This window comes from Thrips palmi, unplaced genomic scaffold (assembly GCF_012932325.1).
Source record: "Thrips palmi isolate BJ-2018 unplaced genomic scaffold, TpBJ-2018v1 HiC_scaffold_1, whole genome shotgun sequence".
Lineage (NCBI taxonomy): Eukaryota > Metazoa > Arthropoda > Insecta > Thysanoptera > Thripidae > Thrips > Thrips palmi.
In genome coordinates, this window is record NW_023144620.1 from 2,996,229 (window position 1) to 3,012,622 (window position 16,394).

A 16,394-nucleotide genomic window follows, 5' to 3' on the forward strand; every position below is an offset into this window, starting at 1 on the left:
GTGCCGTGCTGGAACGAACCACCACGGTCTTCATCACCGCCACAACGACGTCCATTCACGGCGGGGGCGGGGGGGGCGGAGGGCCGCGCGCCCTACAACGCCGCGCACCGCCACTCCACTTTCCCGGAAGGGGGCGGCGGGGGCGGCGGGGGCGGCGCCAACGAGGCCTTGTTTGGTACTCACACCATGCCAAAGTCAGCGGCCAGGTCCGCACACGTCCACGCCGTCCACGACGTCCGCGCGAGGCATCCCTTTGTGCAGCACTTGAGTCGCCTAGAGGCCTGGAGGCCTAGAAGTGACACGAGTATCCACAGTCCACACTCGCGACCGCGCCGCGACCGCGCCACCCCAGCCACTCGGCCTCGACCACTCCGCCCTCGGTGCGACGAGTTCGATTCGGCTCGGCCTCGGCTCGGTTCACTCGACTCGGCTCGCGGCGACACGCTCCACTCCGCGCTCCTGGCGCTGGCCTAGCGGACTGGGGCCCTGGCAGGCCCTGGCTTCGCTGCTCCGCTGCTCCGCTGGCGCCCTGCCGGCCGTGCCTTGCCTGGCCTGCCCCAGCGTCGCCACGCCGCGCCCCGCCTCGCCCCGCCACGCCCCACCCCCTGTGCGCACGCGCGTTCACACGCCCCCGCAACCCCACCCTGCAGTGCCCGGCAGGCGGCAGGCGGCAGGCGGCAGGCAGGGCCTCCCCTTACCTTCGCCGCGCCTCGCCAGCCTCACCAGCCTCGCCAGCCTCGCGCCACGGCCGCCGAGCTCCGCCGGGTTTGCTTTCGGCGCCTGGCGCCTGCCCGGCATGGGGACCGCGACGGCACACCGGCAGGGAACCCCGACGTAGATTCTCCGGGATGACCCGACCAGGGATTAGTCAGTGGGTAACACCTGCCACGGAAATGGGGAAGTCCCGGCGTGGAGGCGTGTGGCCCCAGCTAGTGATCCTGCAGCCAGCCGGAGAGGGAAGACCGCGGCACTCGCCTTGCAGGCCTCGGGCAGCGCCATGAAGGCCATGAAGGCCATGAAGGCCCAGGGCATCGCGGCGGCATCACGGCGGCACAGCATAGCGTATATGACTATTAATGGCCGACTCATCCAGGGCCGCGGCGGCTCGGCTCGGCGTCCCGCTCAGCCTCCCCGCCGCGCCGCCTCCTCTGTCTCCGTCCCTCCGACGGGAGGTCCGCGGGCGGCTCGGGGCGACGGCACGGCGGGGCGAGCGAGACGGGAGATGACGGGACGGGCGACGCTGGCGACGCGGACGCAGTGCAGCGGGGCGGCGAGGCCTCGGCGAAGGCGGTGAAGCTCAGCCCAGCCCATTCGGCTGCCAGGCACTGCCTCGGCACTGCTCGGCACTGCCGGGCCTCGTGGCCTTGTGTCAGCACATCCATATTCAGAGGGGCCTAACCGCCGCAGCAGCAGTCCCATCAGATCAAGTCAAGTTGTCTGAGCGTCAGACCGAGGCGAGCCGACGGAGCCGACGGCCGCATGGCCGCATGCGGCATTGCGTCCCCCATCCCCCGCAATGCACTACCTCTGCCATCCACCGTTCGATGAGGAAAAAATTGGGTTGCAAATTATGTGTACGTCTTGGATGCAGACGGGTCCGTGCCGTCAAGAAAAAGTCATGAAGTCGTCTCATGGGATTTGAAGTGAGTTTTTCGTTGGTTTAGCGTCTCAAATTGGGTCCATTAACTGTTTTGTAGAAATGGGCAAAATTGTTCGGATCTCTAACTCACTACTCGTGCAGCGTTTTCTCCTTCTCTCTTCAAGTCCTGTCAATAGACTACCAAAGTCTTTCCCCCACCACGACTCCCCGCTACTACCTCATCGGCTGCACACCCGGTGCTAAGCACCGCATCCCAAACAATTTAGCGCGCGTGAAACATAACCTCTAAATTGATCTTCTCTCGCATTTCGGGCTCCATGTACCAGTTTGACCAGAAATCCTTTCCAAGAACAGTTGAAGAAAACATGTATTCATGTTTGATGGTTTTATTCTGCTGTTGAAGTATCTTAGAGGTCCTTTTCCGCGCGCTTTTGTTTGGATGCAAGGTTGCTTAGCAACCCTGGCGATGCGGCCGATGAGGCAGTAGCAGGGAGTCGTGGTGGGGGAAAGACTTTGGTAGTCTATGTCGGGCACGATCTGCGCCTGTGATTCAATCAGCGCGCCCTTTCTTTGTGGTGTTTTTCCTGGTGGCCGACAGAGAGCAGCGCAGGCTCAGACTGAAATTACTTCCATGCACCGCATACCGCGGTCTGTGAGAAACTGAACTGCCACTGATTCAAGTTTCGATCATAATATCCTCATTTCACTGCTCGCACCTCCCTTTTCCTTTGATTGACAAAATACTTAAATAATTTCCTTTACGACAGCCCATTTTACAAATCTAGTAAACGACTTTTTTGGGGTATTTTTTCGGGAACGCGGACAAAAGCTGCTGCTTAATTCTTCATATCGGTATAACTGTCCTACAAAAGTTGGTCGGCGAGCAGGTGACAGACAGATAGACAGACAGACACTGGACTCTGAACCACCGGAGCCGGATAATTTGCACTTGCTTAGTTATCTTACAGATTTTGTGAAGCTGGCAAGCTGGTTGAACTGCGATCTTTTGTGCTCCCGTGTCATCGTGACCACTTCTTTTTGAACCAAGTGAGGTATGTAAACATTGTGTATTTCATGGCTGCATAATTTAGTCCCCAAAATGTCAATTAGTTGTTGACAGATACTTATTCACTCTCACTTATGGGATTACGTTTTCCCTTTTTTTGCTTCCGTTTTGCAGGAATCGTGTAAAATGGCTGTTGTGTGTCGTAATCTGAGAGCTTTCGCTCAAAAAACCTCCAGCTTGAGATGCACACCAAATTTTCTTCGATTGTACTCTCAATCCAAACCTGCTCCTCCGAAACTGGTCACTGTAGATGTTGATAAAGCTGGTAAGGTCTTAGTTCTGAAATCGGTTGTCTGAGATTACTCACCATAAAAGCTTGTGTAACTGACATTGTTTGCATTTTTAAGGAGTCGCAACTGTTACATTGGATCGGCCACCTGTGAACAGCCTAAATACTGGTCTTCTGGAAGAGTTGGGAGTAGCAATCAAAGATTTAGAAGCTAACAAAACTCGGGGGATTATTCTTACTTCGGTATTGTCATATTTTTATTCTTGAAGTTTGTTCTTGAATTGTTCCATTCTAACTCTTATTGGTTTTGTTTCAGTCCTCAAACTCAGTGTTCAGTGCAGGTCTTGATATATTAGAAATGTACGAACCCAAAAAGCAAAATCTTTCATTGTTTTGGACAACTCTTCAAAACACATGGTTATCACTGTACCGAACCTCCATCCCCACAGTTGCAGCAATTAATGTGAGACAAAGTACTTGGTGTAATAAGTCCATTGAAAGATTTTACACACTGTATTAATTTTATCCCTTTTTTTTAGGGTCATGCCCCCGCTGGAGGGTGTCTGTTGGCACTCTCTTGTGAGTACAGAGTAATGGTTGGTCCCAAATTTACAATTGGACTAAATGAAACTCAGCTTGGAATTGTTGCACCTCAATGGTAAATACCGACATTATATAAGTGCTCTGCTTTATAATTCAGTTCATTTAAACTTATTTTTGCTTTGCTTTTTGTTTTTAGGTTTATGATCTGCATGAAAGATGCTGTTGGACGTAGACAGGCTGAGATGGCTTTGACTGCTGGCAAAATGTTCTCCACTCAAGAGGCTTTGAACATTGGTCTTATTGACAAAATGGTTTCCAATAAAGAAGAAGCTATCGCAGAGGCGCAGAAGTTTATTGCTCAATTTGCCAAGATCCCTCGTGAGTATATGTCCACTTCTCAAATAATCTTGCAGCTATCTGAAAATGTGTATCATGCTTTCATCTCTTTCAGCTTTGGCAAGGAGGATGACAAAGGAGAGCATCCGTCAAGAGGGAATCAAATACATGGAGGAGAATGCCATTGATGATTTGAAGGCATTTATGGATTTGGTTGTTCAGCCCAACATTCAGAAGGGTCTTGGCATGTACCTTGAGGCCATGAAAAAGTCAAAATAGGAGGACTGAATAATTGTGATTTTATGAGGCTGTAATTTTAATGAAATGGATTTATTTTACTATACTTATTGTGTACAATACAAATCTTATTGATAAATACTCTACATTTTGTTACTTAACAATAAATATTTTAAAACCCTACTATTTTACAGTCTGTTAAAATTATCATACAAATTGATGCAATAATCAATCTTCAACTACTGTTGTGACTGCTGTGATGACCGCCTCTCCTGGAAGAACTGAGGCAGAAAAGTTAATGCTAGTCTCACCAAAAACTCTTCCAACAAATCTGACTAAATATCATAGCTACCTTTCTTAATGACCCAAATGCTGAACCAAAGTTTTCATGAGATTCCAGAGATCTTAGAATCCATTGTGGTAGTGATTTCTGCCGGTTCTGCTGCAAGTATCTCTGGTCTAAAAGGACAACTGAGGCATAATCATCCTTGTGACGGACTGCTCGTCCAATTGACTGATTGACAGCCTTCATGCACAAATTTTCATAATGTCTTTGCCCACCACCAGCTCCCTATGGATGAAAAGAACAATGCAGAAAATTAAGCAACTTCACAAGTAATCCACATTTTAAAAAAGTAAAGGAAGTTTGCTTACCACAGTGTTATCTAAATATTTCATTTGTTCCTGTAGCTCTACAGATTTAATGTTGGGAAATGGGAGTCCCACAACAACTACACACCGGCCTAAATCATCACTGAAGTTAAGACCTTCACTCAACTTCCCTCCTAAGAAAGTTCATACATAATAATTAAAAATTATCCACTAGTAAGTGAACTAGTCATGCTAGCAGTAAGTACAGCTATACCTATCACACTGAACAAAATTGCTCCAGATAATTTGGACTCTCCAGAGGAAACCTTTGTTCGTCGAATACAAGCTGAGTAAGCTGATAAAACTTCTTCCACTTCACTTGAAAGCTTTGGCTCCCGAAATATCTGGATCAGATCAATAACTAATATAATAAGACACATTCACATGTTGAGTTAAAATTACAACCAAGATTTAAATTGTTTTTAAAGTTGTTACCTTCTTCTTGCATTCAATTTGCTTTATAACTCCTGACTTTTCAAATTGTTCAATTACACGTTTCTCATAATCATATGAAGGGAAAAAGCAAACAATACCAGCAGGAACTATGTTGCAAATATTTGTAAGCAATCGACCCAACTCAGTGATCTGTGTTGATTTTTTAAAATGTTAATCTTAGTTGTGCTGGCAATCATGGGAAATAAATAAGAGGGACATAAAGTATTACCATAGGTATGGAATCTCTCTGGCTGTATGAGAATTCAAAGGGCTTTCCAGTAGGGCCTGATCCTAAGGCAATGGGCAAGATGTTCTCTGGTGGAATGATGTGGCCACAAGAAAACACAGAAATGCGGTCAGGCTTTCCGCCAGCAGACAGAAATAACTGGTCTTGGAATTCAGATATAGGTTGCATAGTTCCTCCTGCTACGATAACAGATCTAGGAATGAAAAGGGAAAAATCTCTCAAATTGATTAATTCCAAGTGCCTTAGATGATCATGGTGACACAATTCCATAGTTAACAAACCGTGCTTGAAGAACAATGTCACGGAAGTGGGCTGCTGGGTTGAGGAGGAGAAATTTAAGTACACCTTTACCAACAGTGAGGCCCCTTTTGAGAAGTATGCGGCCATCCTCACAGCCATTTGTAAGGGTTTCCATAAAAGCCATGACTGACAGGAATGGATTATTACCACCCTCAGGGGCACTCGCAGGGGTCACTGTTTTCTCTTGTTCAACTGAAATAATTTTATTTCTTAAAATAAAAACAAGGCTTCTAAAAAGGCAAAAACAAGAACAAAAAGATAAGTTACCTGGTTGCTTAGGCTCAGAACCTTTATTATTTTTGGTTTCCATTTCTTTAAGAAAAGCTCTAATTCCTTGATTTTTCACAACCGGTTTAGAGATGTTCACAACTGTATGGTAAAGAGCACTGAAGCTGTGCAACTGAAGAAAAACAATATCATATAAATGTAACAAGCAGCTGTAATAATAAGCAGATTTTTTTTTTTTTTTTTCAAATTACTTTTTGGGATATTTTGCTAGACTGGCAAAACTCTAAGAGCTTAAACAGGTTGAGATTGTCAACTTCTGCAGATAACACAAAATCTGGCAGGGTAAAAATTTTATTTTCTAGAACTCTTTCAATAGCACTATCTGGATTGCCACCCGCTTTTCCACCTGGAAAAAAAAGGTTGTTCACACTTGTCTATGTGATGTACTTAAAAATATGTTCCTAGTGTTATAAATATATTTTAGCATATTTACCAATAATTTTTATCAGTTTGGCAACAACAAATATTACTTGACCAAGATGAAGAAGTGTTTTGGGGCTAAAGCGATTCTGGTAGCGATCCCTGTATTGAACTAGTTGACTATGAGCATGACACAACTGGAATCAGAAAGTTCCTCATTAAAGATCATCCACAAACAAGGTTTAAACGTTTGGCTGGTTAAAATTATCTCTACCTGGTATCCATTGACTTGTGCACTATGGATGTTCCCTATGGCATCAAGAAGATTGTGTGCTTCATCAATTACAACTATATTGTTTTTCAGCTGAATACCACAAGCTTCTCTTGTGCCTTTGTGAAGTATAGTGTTATAAGGGACAACTACTACCTGAAAAGTCAAAAAGTTAGGTGCTCTTTTTCTCCATCCAACTGATCAGAAATAAGGAGCAGTATAATTTATAAAATCTACCTGGGCGTCACCAACTGCTGCCCTGGTCGCATAATAAGGGCATGCCTCACTTTTCCTCCCTGACCGCACAATTTGCTCAATGTCTTGAACTTCACTCAAAACATCTTCTGATAACATTTGGATTTTGTTTCGATTCATAGCAGGGCAACTAGATGAACCTCCAGATTTACGAGATTTCTTTGTAGTTTTGCCTTCACTTGACACAGCAGTTGTTTTGTGATTTTTTCTCTGAAGATCCAGGCATCTTTGAGACAGAAACAAGGATTTGAAAAAAGTTCAGGAAAAATTCACATAAATCATGTGCCATTAGTATACCCCAACTCACTTTTCATTTATAAGAGATAAGCTTTTTAATTTGCTGACATGCTCATTTATACAGCTATTTTGCCTGGAGGCCAAGGGCACAACACGGATGTCATTTCCAAATGAGCTCCTTTGAACTTCGCCAATGAATTGGCCAAGCTGGGAATGCGTTCGACTGCAAAAGAATATCTGAAGCAAAACCGTTATCAATATATCTCATATGCAAGATTAAATCATGATTGGTAAATGCATACTTTAGTAGTTTCTGGCTTTTCTTCTTGAGATATCTCATCATCTGAATTATCCTCACATGCTGAGGCATTAAACTCTTCCAGCAAGAGCTCATCTTCATCATCTTTCTCAATTTTCACAGCATTATCTCTCTTTGGGTCATCTGGATATCGCTGAAAATCTGTTGGCAGTTTCTCTTGCATTCCCTTAGTTTTCTGAATGAAAGAAACAAAGATTGTAAGAATCAGCAGATCATTACATTTTCTTGCCAAACCCGCAACTCACTCTTTGTTTGCTCGCTTGTTTCATCTTCGACAACTTCGTTTGGTATTTGTCCAACAAATCCAACTTCAATTTAGTCTCTGCTCTTTTTTGTCGAGAAGCCACTTCTTCTGCTTGTTGATTCAGCCAGTCAAAGGGATCGCTGTTGTTTGAATCACCCTTAGAAGTAACTTCATCAGAGCTTTTTAAAAGAGACTCTAAGTGATCACGGAAACTTTTCTCATGATCACTCAGCCAAGTCAACGCCCCACAAATTAAGCTTAGCGATTTGCCCTGCAAACAGAAACGGGAAGAAGATATGAGAGAGGATGAGAGGAGACGGCAGGCATAACAGACTTGACATCATAGTTCATTGAATAAAATACCTACAGTACCAGTGGGGCTTTCGAAAATGCCGAGTTTGCCTTCCTCTAAAACTTCATACAAGGATGACATGAAATCATGCTGTATGGGGTAAGGTGTAAATGGAAATGGGAAAGAAGCTGGTGCCTCCAACTTGTTAATTTTCTCCATTGTCAGCACCTAAAACAGGATATGACAAGATCAATCAATTGGTCAAAGTGAGTAAATAACAGAAAATTACAAATAACAAGTGGTTTTGAGGAATTACAGTAAGCTGAATAGTTCAGAGCACAATCGGGCATGAAAAAGTAGCTAACCCATCAAACCAGCAGAAATAGCTTTTGTTTTGCCGCGACCCGCGTCCAGAATGACAAACGAACAGTAATCAAACTAATCAATATTGATTTTTCTGCATTGAACATGAAATATTTTTTTATTCATAGGTAAGATCCTGCTTATTTTTAAAATTAGGTTTTATCTTTATTTAAAATCAAATCCATTGCCAAAATTTTTAGAAAATCACCTAATTTTTATTTAACACTGTTGGCTAACTTGTTTATTTACCTACAGACACAGAGAACTAACCTAAAAGTTTCTGTTATGATGAACATTAATGTGATAATGCGAAAGTTTTCATTGTAAAACCATGACACTCGTACTGTTCTGTTGATACTTTCCGTCAACTTTACCTCTCTCTTATTTTTTCATTTATCTAGCCAGCCTTCAGGTTAAAAAGGTAATTTTTTGTTTTTTCATTATTTTTCAAGTATTATTATGACTAATTATATGTTAATTAAACCTCTCTCTCTGTCTGTTTATGATTAACCACACACCCTATAGCTGAAGGGAAAATGTCTGGCTACTGGTCACCAGCAATGCTTAATCAAGCGATGCAAACAGCAGGCAATCCATACACGCCTCAAGCAGACATCAACTCAACTTTAGCAGCATTCGGAAATAACTTTGATACTGCAAGAGCCTTACTTGCAGCCAGCATACCTCCACCCTCTGGTGCCTTTATAACTAATAATCCACCTCCCACAACTGTTGTGAAGACGACGAGCAAAATTACACTGCCAGATTCTTATATCCGTGGTAAAAGGTCCAAAAAGGACCAAAGTCCAGCTTCTTTGGAAAAAGCCTCTTTTGGAAGTGACTCAAGTACTGCTAGTCAGGGAGTGAATACCTTGCCATCATTAAGCCAGGCAACTGGAAATCATAGATACAACACTGATACTAGTGGAGGGAGCACAGTTAATTTACTCCCTACTAGTACGCAGCCTCAAATACCTACATTTGATGTTTTATCCAAGACAGATTTTCAAGTTCCAGAAGAGACCACACCAGTTTTCAGCACTGAAATAGGCATGGGAAAGGAATATCCTGTTGCCAAAGAGCAGCCTACTCAAAGTATCCTCTTAGAACCAACAAACACTCGTAACAAGCTGTTCCCTCATGGTGCTTTTCGAATTCTTCATGATAATGATCACTGGCATAAATTCATTGTAAGTTCTGAGATCCTTTCAGTTTTTTAAAAGAACTTTGCAAAGTCTCAAATGTTTACTTATTTAGATTTCAGGACCTGTTGCTGACAACAAGGAAAAGATATTAAAACGCATTCTAGAACTTAGTGATCCTACTTTACTTTTACCTGTCATGGTAAGTGAGGCATTAGTACGCATTTTCTGATGTGTTAATTAAATTTGAGTTCTACCATTTTTTGAGGATTTGCATTGCAGTACCAAGAGGAAGGAGATGCTGCTGTGTTTTACGCTCGGAACTGTGGATCAGCCATTGACAGGCTATGCCGTAATAATCATTTGATTTTTGAAATTGATGGTCAAAAGGTACAATCAAATCCTACTCATTCATCAGTGAATCTGAAAATCGTTGTTCATTTTTAAGTCCTCATTGATTTCAAACTGATTGTTGATTGTGATGTTTTCATTCTAACAGTATATTCTGCGAATTCTCCTTCAATGCGCACCTGTAAACAGGTTAAAACTTAATGCGTTAGGCATTCTTCGAAAAGTTTTGGAAAAAAGGTTCAACTCATCTGATCGATGCCTCGATTTGTCAAACTTTGAGCATGACCCAGGTAGGCCAAATGCACCTTTCCATCTCTTCTATTTACTTCACGTGAAAGTAACATTGACCTTTTGACTTACATGCTCTTTCCACAGATTTGGCTTCCACTTTGTACTGTCCACTTTCTCAACCCAGTTTGTTGCATTATGTGCTAACCACAGCCATAAATATCCCCATAAATTTTTATACTCTACGTCTTTCCTACAATGGAATTCGGATCCTAAAAATTGATGTCCTGTTTAAAGCATCTTATCTGCGAACATTAGACTTATCACACAATGAGGTTTGTTGGGCTTTTACGGTCTGCCCTCTTCTCTTAACTTTAATACAGTGTGGGTCTTCAACAGTTTTTTTTCCCCCCAGCTTTTGTATCAAAAAGATGTGAAAGACTTAAAAGAATTGGGTCAAGTCACCAGGCTTATATTGGATGGAAACCCTCTTTGTGCTGACTTCAGAACACCAGAAGAATATATCAAGTTAGTGATTTTTGACATTGTTTTTCCATCACCTTTTGCACTCAAATGTTTTTAATATCATGTATTTTCTTCCTTAACTTCCAGTAAAATGAAATTATTAATGCCTCAGCTAAAAAGTCTGGTGGGTAATTTTGTATGAGTTGTTGCTGGTTTTAAGCATTGGTTTGGAGGCAAAATTAATTTCAAAATTTTGCTTTCAGGACTCAGCCTCTTTATTTCCTGGTTCAATATCAGTACCTAGAGTTAAAAATTTCCTCTGTTCCAAGGAGGGGCATCAGATGGTTGATCAATTTTTAAAACATTTCTTTGATCGCTATGATTGGAAAGATCGACGGTGTCTTGATGGTTTATATCACAACAATGCTCTCTTTTCTCTAACTTGTGTACATTTAGCTGGGCAGAGCACCTCTGATGGCTGCTCGTAAGTATTTGTTATGTTGTAGTAACACTAATTTTCATTTGTTCTCTTTTTCCAATTTTGTTTATGTATCTTTAAAATTGTGTTTCAGATTGACATGGTATACAACTTACAATCATAATTTGGCTAAGTTATCTGATTACTCAAAAGTTGAGAAGAATATGTACCATGGACCTGATGAAATTCTTGAGTTATTCAGCTGTCTACCCCCAACTGAGCATGACCCTTATTCATTTTCAGTTGATCTCGTGCATTACAATGTGAGTTAGTTTTGTTTTTCTCCTTACCTGCTGTGTTTCAATAATATTTTAAACAACTTTGCTTGTAATTTCTTTACCCAGGATATTGCAGCTGTAATTTCAGTATCCGGCATATTTAGGGAGCAACCATCTCTTCCACCAGAACCTGACCAAATGAGAAGTTTTAGACGTGTTTTTGTTTTACGCTGCACTGCTCCTAATGAATGGCAAATTACTAATGAACAGCTTCATTTATCAAATCCTACAACAGAGCAGGCAGAAGTAAGTTTCCAGTTTTGAATTATTTTTTTTTTCATAAAACACTAGATAGTTATTTTATGACATTTGTTTGGGGCCCTTTTTTATTGGTGGTGTGCTTAAAAAGAAATTGAATTATTACATTGCAGGCCTCTTTCAAAATTAGACGCCCTCCTGTGGAGGCTCCTGTAGCAGCATGGTTAGTGCAAGATGCTCAACTGCTCAGTGATACGGAGAAAGAACAGATGGCCTGCATAATGACTCAACTGACCACTCTCAACAAGGAATGGGCTACAAGGTTAGTAGGACAAAAGTAGCTTCTTGTCATATGTTTAATATTGAGAAATCATGCTTTATTTTTATGTTTTAGATTTTTGATAGAGAGTCATTGGTATGTGAGGGAAGCTTTGATCTCTTTTGTGAACAAATTTGAAGCTAAAGCACTGCCCGAGGATGCCTTTACCAAAGACCAATGAACTTTTTGAACTGAGCTTGAATAAATTTGGATTATTATTATTATTATTATTATAAGAGACACCTGATTCTGATATGTCTTGGACATAACATTACCTTCCTCTCACATTGGGTACGGGGAACAGATTTCCCACTGGTAAGATTAATTAGCAAGTATTGTGTCGGAGTAGGTGGTAATGATTTGTAAGTTGAAGTTATTTGAACAAACTTTTATTCACCTCAATTTACAGGATATTCACATCATCAACTCACCAGGTGCTTGCATCTTAATTTTAATAACATTCACAAAAGGACAGGCATAGAAGAAAATAATTATATTTATCTATCTCTCTCAACAACTTTATCAATCTATCGTATCAGTCAGTCAGTCTTAGCTTGGTGGAGAGGGACTGGGCTCAGTCGGCCCAGGCCCATTCAGCGCCTCGTGCTCGGCCACGGCACGGTGGCACGGCCTAGGCGGTGGGGATGGGGATGTCGCGCTCCACGCCGACGCGCTGCTGCCGCTGCTCCTTCCTCATCGAGTTGCCGTTGCAGTGGAGCTGGTCCTCCTCATCGCCCACGTCCACGTCGACCTCCACATCGTCGTCGTCGTGCTCGTTGTCGTTGTCCGTGTCCATGTCGTTGTCCCAGTCCCCCAGGCCCTCACCGTCCCCCTCGACGCCGTCCTGGTGGCGGCTCTTGACGTGCCGCTCCAGGTCCCGCCGGCGAACCAGCACCTTCCCGCAAAGATCACACCTGAGAAAAACGGAAATGGTAGTTAGTTCATGGTCCAAGGGAGATTTGTCCGATTTGTGACTCGTCGAGGGTGGTGGCTTACTTGTACGGAGTGTCGCCCTCGGCGTGAAGGCGGACGTGCTTGTTGAGGTTGCTGGGGTCGCCGAACGGTCGTAGGCAGTACTTGCACTTGAGGGGCTTGAAGCCGGTGTGCGTTCGGATGTGGATCTTGAGGCCGTACTTGCGAGAGTATACCTTGCCGCAGTAGATGCACAGGTGGCCCTGCTTGGAGCGGCCCAGGTTGCTGACCAGGGTCTCCATGTCGGACGCGTGCTGGTGGTAGCTGGCCTGGTGGCCTTGGTGACCCGGGTGCGGGGCCGCGTCGCGAACCCGGTTTGCGGCGAGGCCGTGCGCGCCGAGGATGCCGCCGAGGCCGAGGGGTTCGGCGGGCGGCGCCAGCGGTCGCGGCAGCAAGGGGTGGTGGTGCGCGGGGGTGATGGCCGGCACGGGGAGGGCGGGGCCGAGGCCTGCGCGGAAGGCGGGGCTTGACAGCGCCCAGTGGTGGAACGCGCCGAACAGGGACGGGCTGGTCGCGGGCTGGCCGTTGTGCCGGCCGTGGAGGCCGCCACCGATGCTGCCGTTGAGGCTGCCGTTGAGACTACCGCTCAGGTTGGCGCTGCTGAGGCTGCCGTTGAGGCTGCCGTTGAGCCGGCTCAGCCCCGCCACGCCGCTGTCGGTCGACGTGTTGCTGGCGGTGGTCCAGTAGGGCCTGAACGCCGAGGTGTCCTTGCGCGCCGCGTCCCGGTCCTCCTCCTCGCCAAGCCGCTGCAGCCGCCTCCACAGCGCCGACACGTCCTCGCGGCCGCAGTCCAGCGCCAGGTGCAGCTTGAGCGGGTTGGGGAACTCGAAGGAGCGGCCGCAGTGGTGGCACACGTAACGCTTCTCGCCTGCAACGGACGCGAAAGGTCAGCTCAAGAAACAGGAGGGTTGCCACCTTGATGCCGCTTGATGCCCGGTGGCCACTGACTCACCCTGGATGTTGTGCGGCGCGAGGAAGGGCAGCCGCAGGCAGGGCAGCAGGTCGTCGGCGAACCACAGCTGCACACTCTGGCCCCGCGACAGCGGCCGCACGGCGCGGACCCTGCAGCGCGTGGGCGGGGAGGACCGGCCCGCGGCCTCCGCCTGCAGCTGCACGTTGGCGCTGTGGCAGTCGTCCGCCAGCCGCAGCCGCCGCACCCAGCGGGGCGTGGCCTCCACGTCGGCGTCCAGGTAGCCGTCGGCACACAGCCGCAGCTGGAGCACGTCGTCGCCGTTGGCGGTCTGTGGGCGAGGACGTCTATTAGCTGTGCACACGACGGCAGGGCTGCACTGCCGCCCGCACTGCCACTTTGTATCGGCGGGATGACTCACCTGGCTTTCCAGCTCCAACAGCTCCGCTGGAGGGAACGCCCTGGACACGGCGTGCAAGGGAATGTCCTGCGCGGCCACGACCCCGGGGCCGTTTGGGGGTGGCGGCGAGAGTCGGTGGCGTGGCGACGGGGGCGCGGGGCCGGGCGTGGAGGTGGCGCGCGTCGACGGCGGGGGCGTGGCGACGTCGAGGCGGAAGAAGCCACCGCCTACCATGGCCGCGGAGGACAGCACGGGCGACACTGGCGGCGACGGCGGGCTGGCGCTGCTGCTGCTGCTACTCCCCCGCGATGACGACGGCGGCGTCCTGGGCGCCGCGGACAGGTGGTGGTGCGGCACGATGGGGAACATGGCGACGTCGGGGAACGCAACGGCAGCACGAATAGAGTCCGCGCCCCACAGGCCTACCGTCATGGCTATCGGGCCAGGCCGGCAGAGGGACGGCGACGTCGGCGACCTCGGTGACACTCCGCGACAACCCTCCCCGACGGCGAACCGCGAGCAAGTGAAGAGCAGCCACCACGTGCTCTCCGTCCTGGCGGTCCTGGACCGGCAGCACCCCGCGACCGTCCGCTCGCCGGTCTGTCTGCCTGCCCGCCGCGGCTCCATTCGTCTGTTCGCCGTGGTTCGCCGTCGCCGGGGACATCCAATCACAACACAGCCACATTCACAACTCATTATGATTGTGTTGCAGAGCCGGGATGGCCCATTCGACTGCATTTAGAGAGGGTGGAGGGTGCGGCGGTGCGCTGGGGAGGGAGGGAGGGTGGATCGAGTTGCAGCGCCCCGCCCCGCGCCGCCCCGCGCCGACCGGACCCACAAACATATGATATTTCATTCCACCTTGCACCCCCCTGCTTGCCCTGCTTGCCCTGCTCCCCGCCGCGCGGCAGGGCGGCTCCCTTTCTTTTGCAATTGACCGCGGCGCCTTGAACCCCACGACTTTGGCCGGAAGCAAGTGCATTCCCCGGGGGCGGACGGGGCGCCGCACGAACAGTTCGCGGTCGAATGTACGCGGTAAGGGTTGGGGTGAAATAACCACAACCGAAACACTAACGCCCTTCCCTTTTTCTCCATAAAGCTGCAAGAAAAATCATGCAGATTTTCTAGCACCAAAGAGGCAGCTAACAGAAGAAATAGGGACTTTTTTCTATTTTATTATTTTTATCATCTGAAAAAAGGAAGCGAAAGTAGAGCAGGTTATAACGCAAGGGAAGGGGTGGTGGAGATGGCCCGTTTCAATACTTAAAAGTTAAAAGAAGTGGAACGAATCGCGCAGGGGATGTTGCAGGAGAGGGGAGGGGTGGGGGTTCGGGGTGTATCGCCCTCTCCCCTGCCCTCCCCTCGGCCAGTGCGTTATTACTCGTCGGTTTGTTGTGTGTCGGGGAAGGCGGCCCGTCCTTTCAATGGCTCCTAAATTGCGCCTATATTAAAATATGCCTTCAATTTATATGTCATTGTAGTATGTGCGCGGGGCGTTCTTGGCGGCTCTCCGCGCGGGGCGGGGCGGGGACGCCTGGCTAATGAAGGACGCGGGCGGGGCGCGGGGCTGGCGGACAAGCAGGCAAGCAGCCTCCACAAGTGGTCATTCTGGCCAGCCTGGGTCCGGGCTCAGCGCAGCTCAGCGCCCCCTCCAGGTGCGTGCGTCGCGCTTTCCTCGCCCAGCACCAAAAGCCTTCAACGTTCAGCACTGTGTTGCTTAGAGCAAATTTCCCGCTGCCTCTCGTTGTTATTTTCAGCTAAATTCAAGTTTAGACACCGAAATGTTCGTTGTAAGGTGTTGAGTTGTAGCTCAACACCCTCCAACGAAGTTCGGTCGAAACGTGTCCTTCCCTCTGCACCCCGGTCTGCGACACGTCTACGTTGCCGTGCTGCGCCCAACACCGCCCCGCCACACTGCAAGTGCAAGGCTGCAGCTGCTTGATGTGCGAATCAAAGGCTGCATTAGATGTCACTTGATAAAGCAACGGGGCATGGCTGCGTGGCTCGGCTCGGCGGTCCTAGGCGGCCCCACCCCGCCAAAGCGACGCCAAAGAGCTCTCGCTGCTACCACTACAGTACCACTTACAATAAACTGCTCTCTTAGCCACGTGCGTAAACATCCCCCGGCCAGCGCCGGCCTCCCGGACCCACCCTCCCCGCCGACCCTCCCCCTCCCCTCCCCAACTCCGCGCCGCGGGCCTCGGCGAGGGCGGCGGGGCGCTGTATAGAAAAGTCAGGGGCGTCTAGACGTCGCTACTTTTGTCCGGGTGAGTCCATGTCGGCGGGGCGGTGCGGGGCGGTGCACCCCGCCTGAGAGGCGTCCCGAGTCCGCGGGGCTGCCTGGCACTGCCACACAAGGAAGGCCGGCCTTTCTCGTCTC

General features: G+C 48.0%; 4 protein-coding genes across 6 annotated transcripts; 2 read left to right on the plus strand and 2 right to left on the minus strand.

Moving 5' to 3' along the window:
* The first annotated feature begins 1,365 nt into the window (after window positions 1–1,365).
* On the plus strand, window positions 1,366–4,194 carry LOC117640255 (enoyl-CoA delta isomerase 1, mitochondrial-like). 2 transcript variants are annotated; one of them, XM_034376607.1, is made up of 8 exons: window positions 1,366–1,643; window positions 2,569–2,652; window positions 2,781–2,931; window positions 3,014–3,138; window positions 3,212–3,358; window positions 3,435–3,553; window positions 3,635–3,816; window positions 3,890–4,194. In XM_034376607.1, the coding sequence occupies exons 3-8, from the start codon at window positions 2,793–2,795 to the stop codon at window positions 4,051–4,053; spliced, it is 876 nt and encodes a 291-aa protein (XP_034232498.1). In that variant the 5' UTR covers window positions 1,366–1,643; window positions 2,569–2,652; window positions 2,781–2,792; the 3' UTR covers window positions 4,054–4,194. The 2 variants fall into 2 exon arrangements, with proteins under 2 accessions (XP_034232498.1, XP_034232488.1); XM_034376597.1 differs by lacking the exon at window positions 1,366–1,643 and having other exon boundaries at window positions 2,494–2,652.
* Window positions 4,127–8,338, minus strand: LOC117640231 (ATP-dependent DNA helicase DDX11). Of its 2 annotated transcripts, none has more exons than XM_034376576.1 (17): window positions 8,276–8,338; window positions 7,986–8,138; window positions 7,620–7,889; window positions 7,358–7,549; window positions 7,126–7,292; window positions 6,801–7,044; window positions 6,567–6,719; window positions 6,366–6,489; window positions 6,124–6,278; window positions 5,912–6,044; window positions 5,626–5,836; window positions 5,327–5,537; window positions 5,098–5,247; window positions 4,877–5,006; window positions 4,666–4,796; window positions 4,364–4,582; window positions 4,127–4,292 (listed from the first exon to the last, which is right to left on the minus strand). In XM_034376576.1, exons 2-17 carry the CDS (start codon window positions 8,127–8,129, stop codon window positions 4,251–4,253), a joined length of 2,676 nt encoding a protein of 891 aa, XP_034232467.1. In that variant the 5' UTR covers window positions 8,130–8,138; window positions 8,276–8,338; the 3' UTR covers window positions 4,127–4,250. The 2 variants fall into 2 exon arrangements, with proteins under 2 accessions (XP_034232467.1, XP_034232459.1); XM_034376568.1 differs by having other exon boundaries at window positions 8,227–8,317.
* Window positions 8,339–8,512: 174 nt separating this feature from the next.
* LOC117640244 (nuclear RNA export factor 2-like) lies at window positions 8,513–11,963 on the plus strand. Its single transcript, XM_034376585.1, has 13 exons — window positions 8,513–8,694; window positions 8,799–9,463; window positions 9,531–9,617; window positions 9,698–9,805; window positions 9,915–10,056; window positions 10,142–10,329; window positions 10,410–10,522; window positions 10,607–10,643; window positions 10,723–10,943; window positions 11,032–11,200; window positions 11,282–11,461; window positions 11,587–11,735; window positions 11,808–11,963. The coding sequence occupies exons 2-13, from the start codon at window positions 8,810–8,812 to the stop codon at window positions 11,911–11,913; spliced, it is 2,154 nt and encodes a 717-aa protein (XP_034232476.1). The 5' UTR covers window positions 8,513–8,694; window positions 8,799–8,809; the 3' UTR covers window positions 11,914–11,963.
* Window positions 11,964–12,149: 186 nt separating this feature from the next.
* Window positions 12,150–14,446, minus strand: LOC117643150 (PR domain zinc finger protein 13-like). The gene is made up of 5 exons (XM_034381865.1): window positions 14,441–14,446; window positions 13,657–13,945; window positions 13,441–13,572; window positions 12,729–12,999; window positions 12,150–12,646 (listed from the first exon to the last, which is right to left on the minus strand). The coding sequence occupies exons 1-5, from the start codon at window positions 14,444–14,446 to the stop codon at window positions 12,364–12,366; spliced, it is 981 nt and encodes a 326-aa protein (XP_034237756.1). The 3' UTR covers window positions 12,150–12,363.
* Between the last annotated feature and the right edge of the window lie 1,948 nt (window positions 14,447–16,394).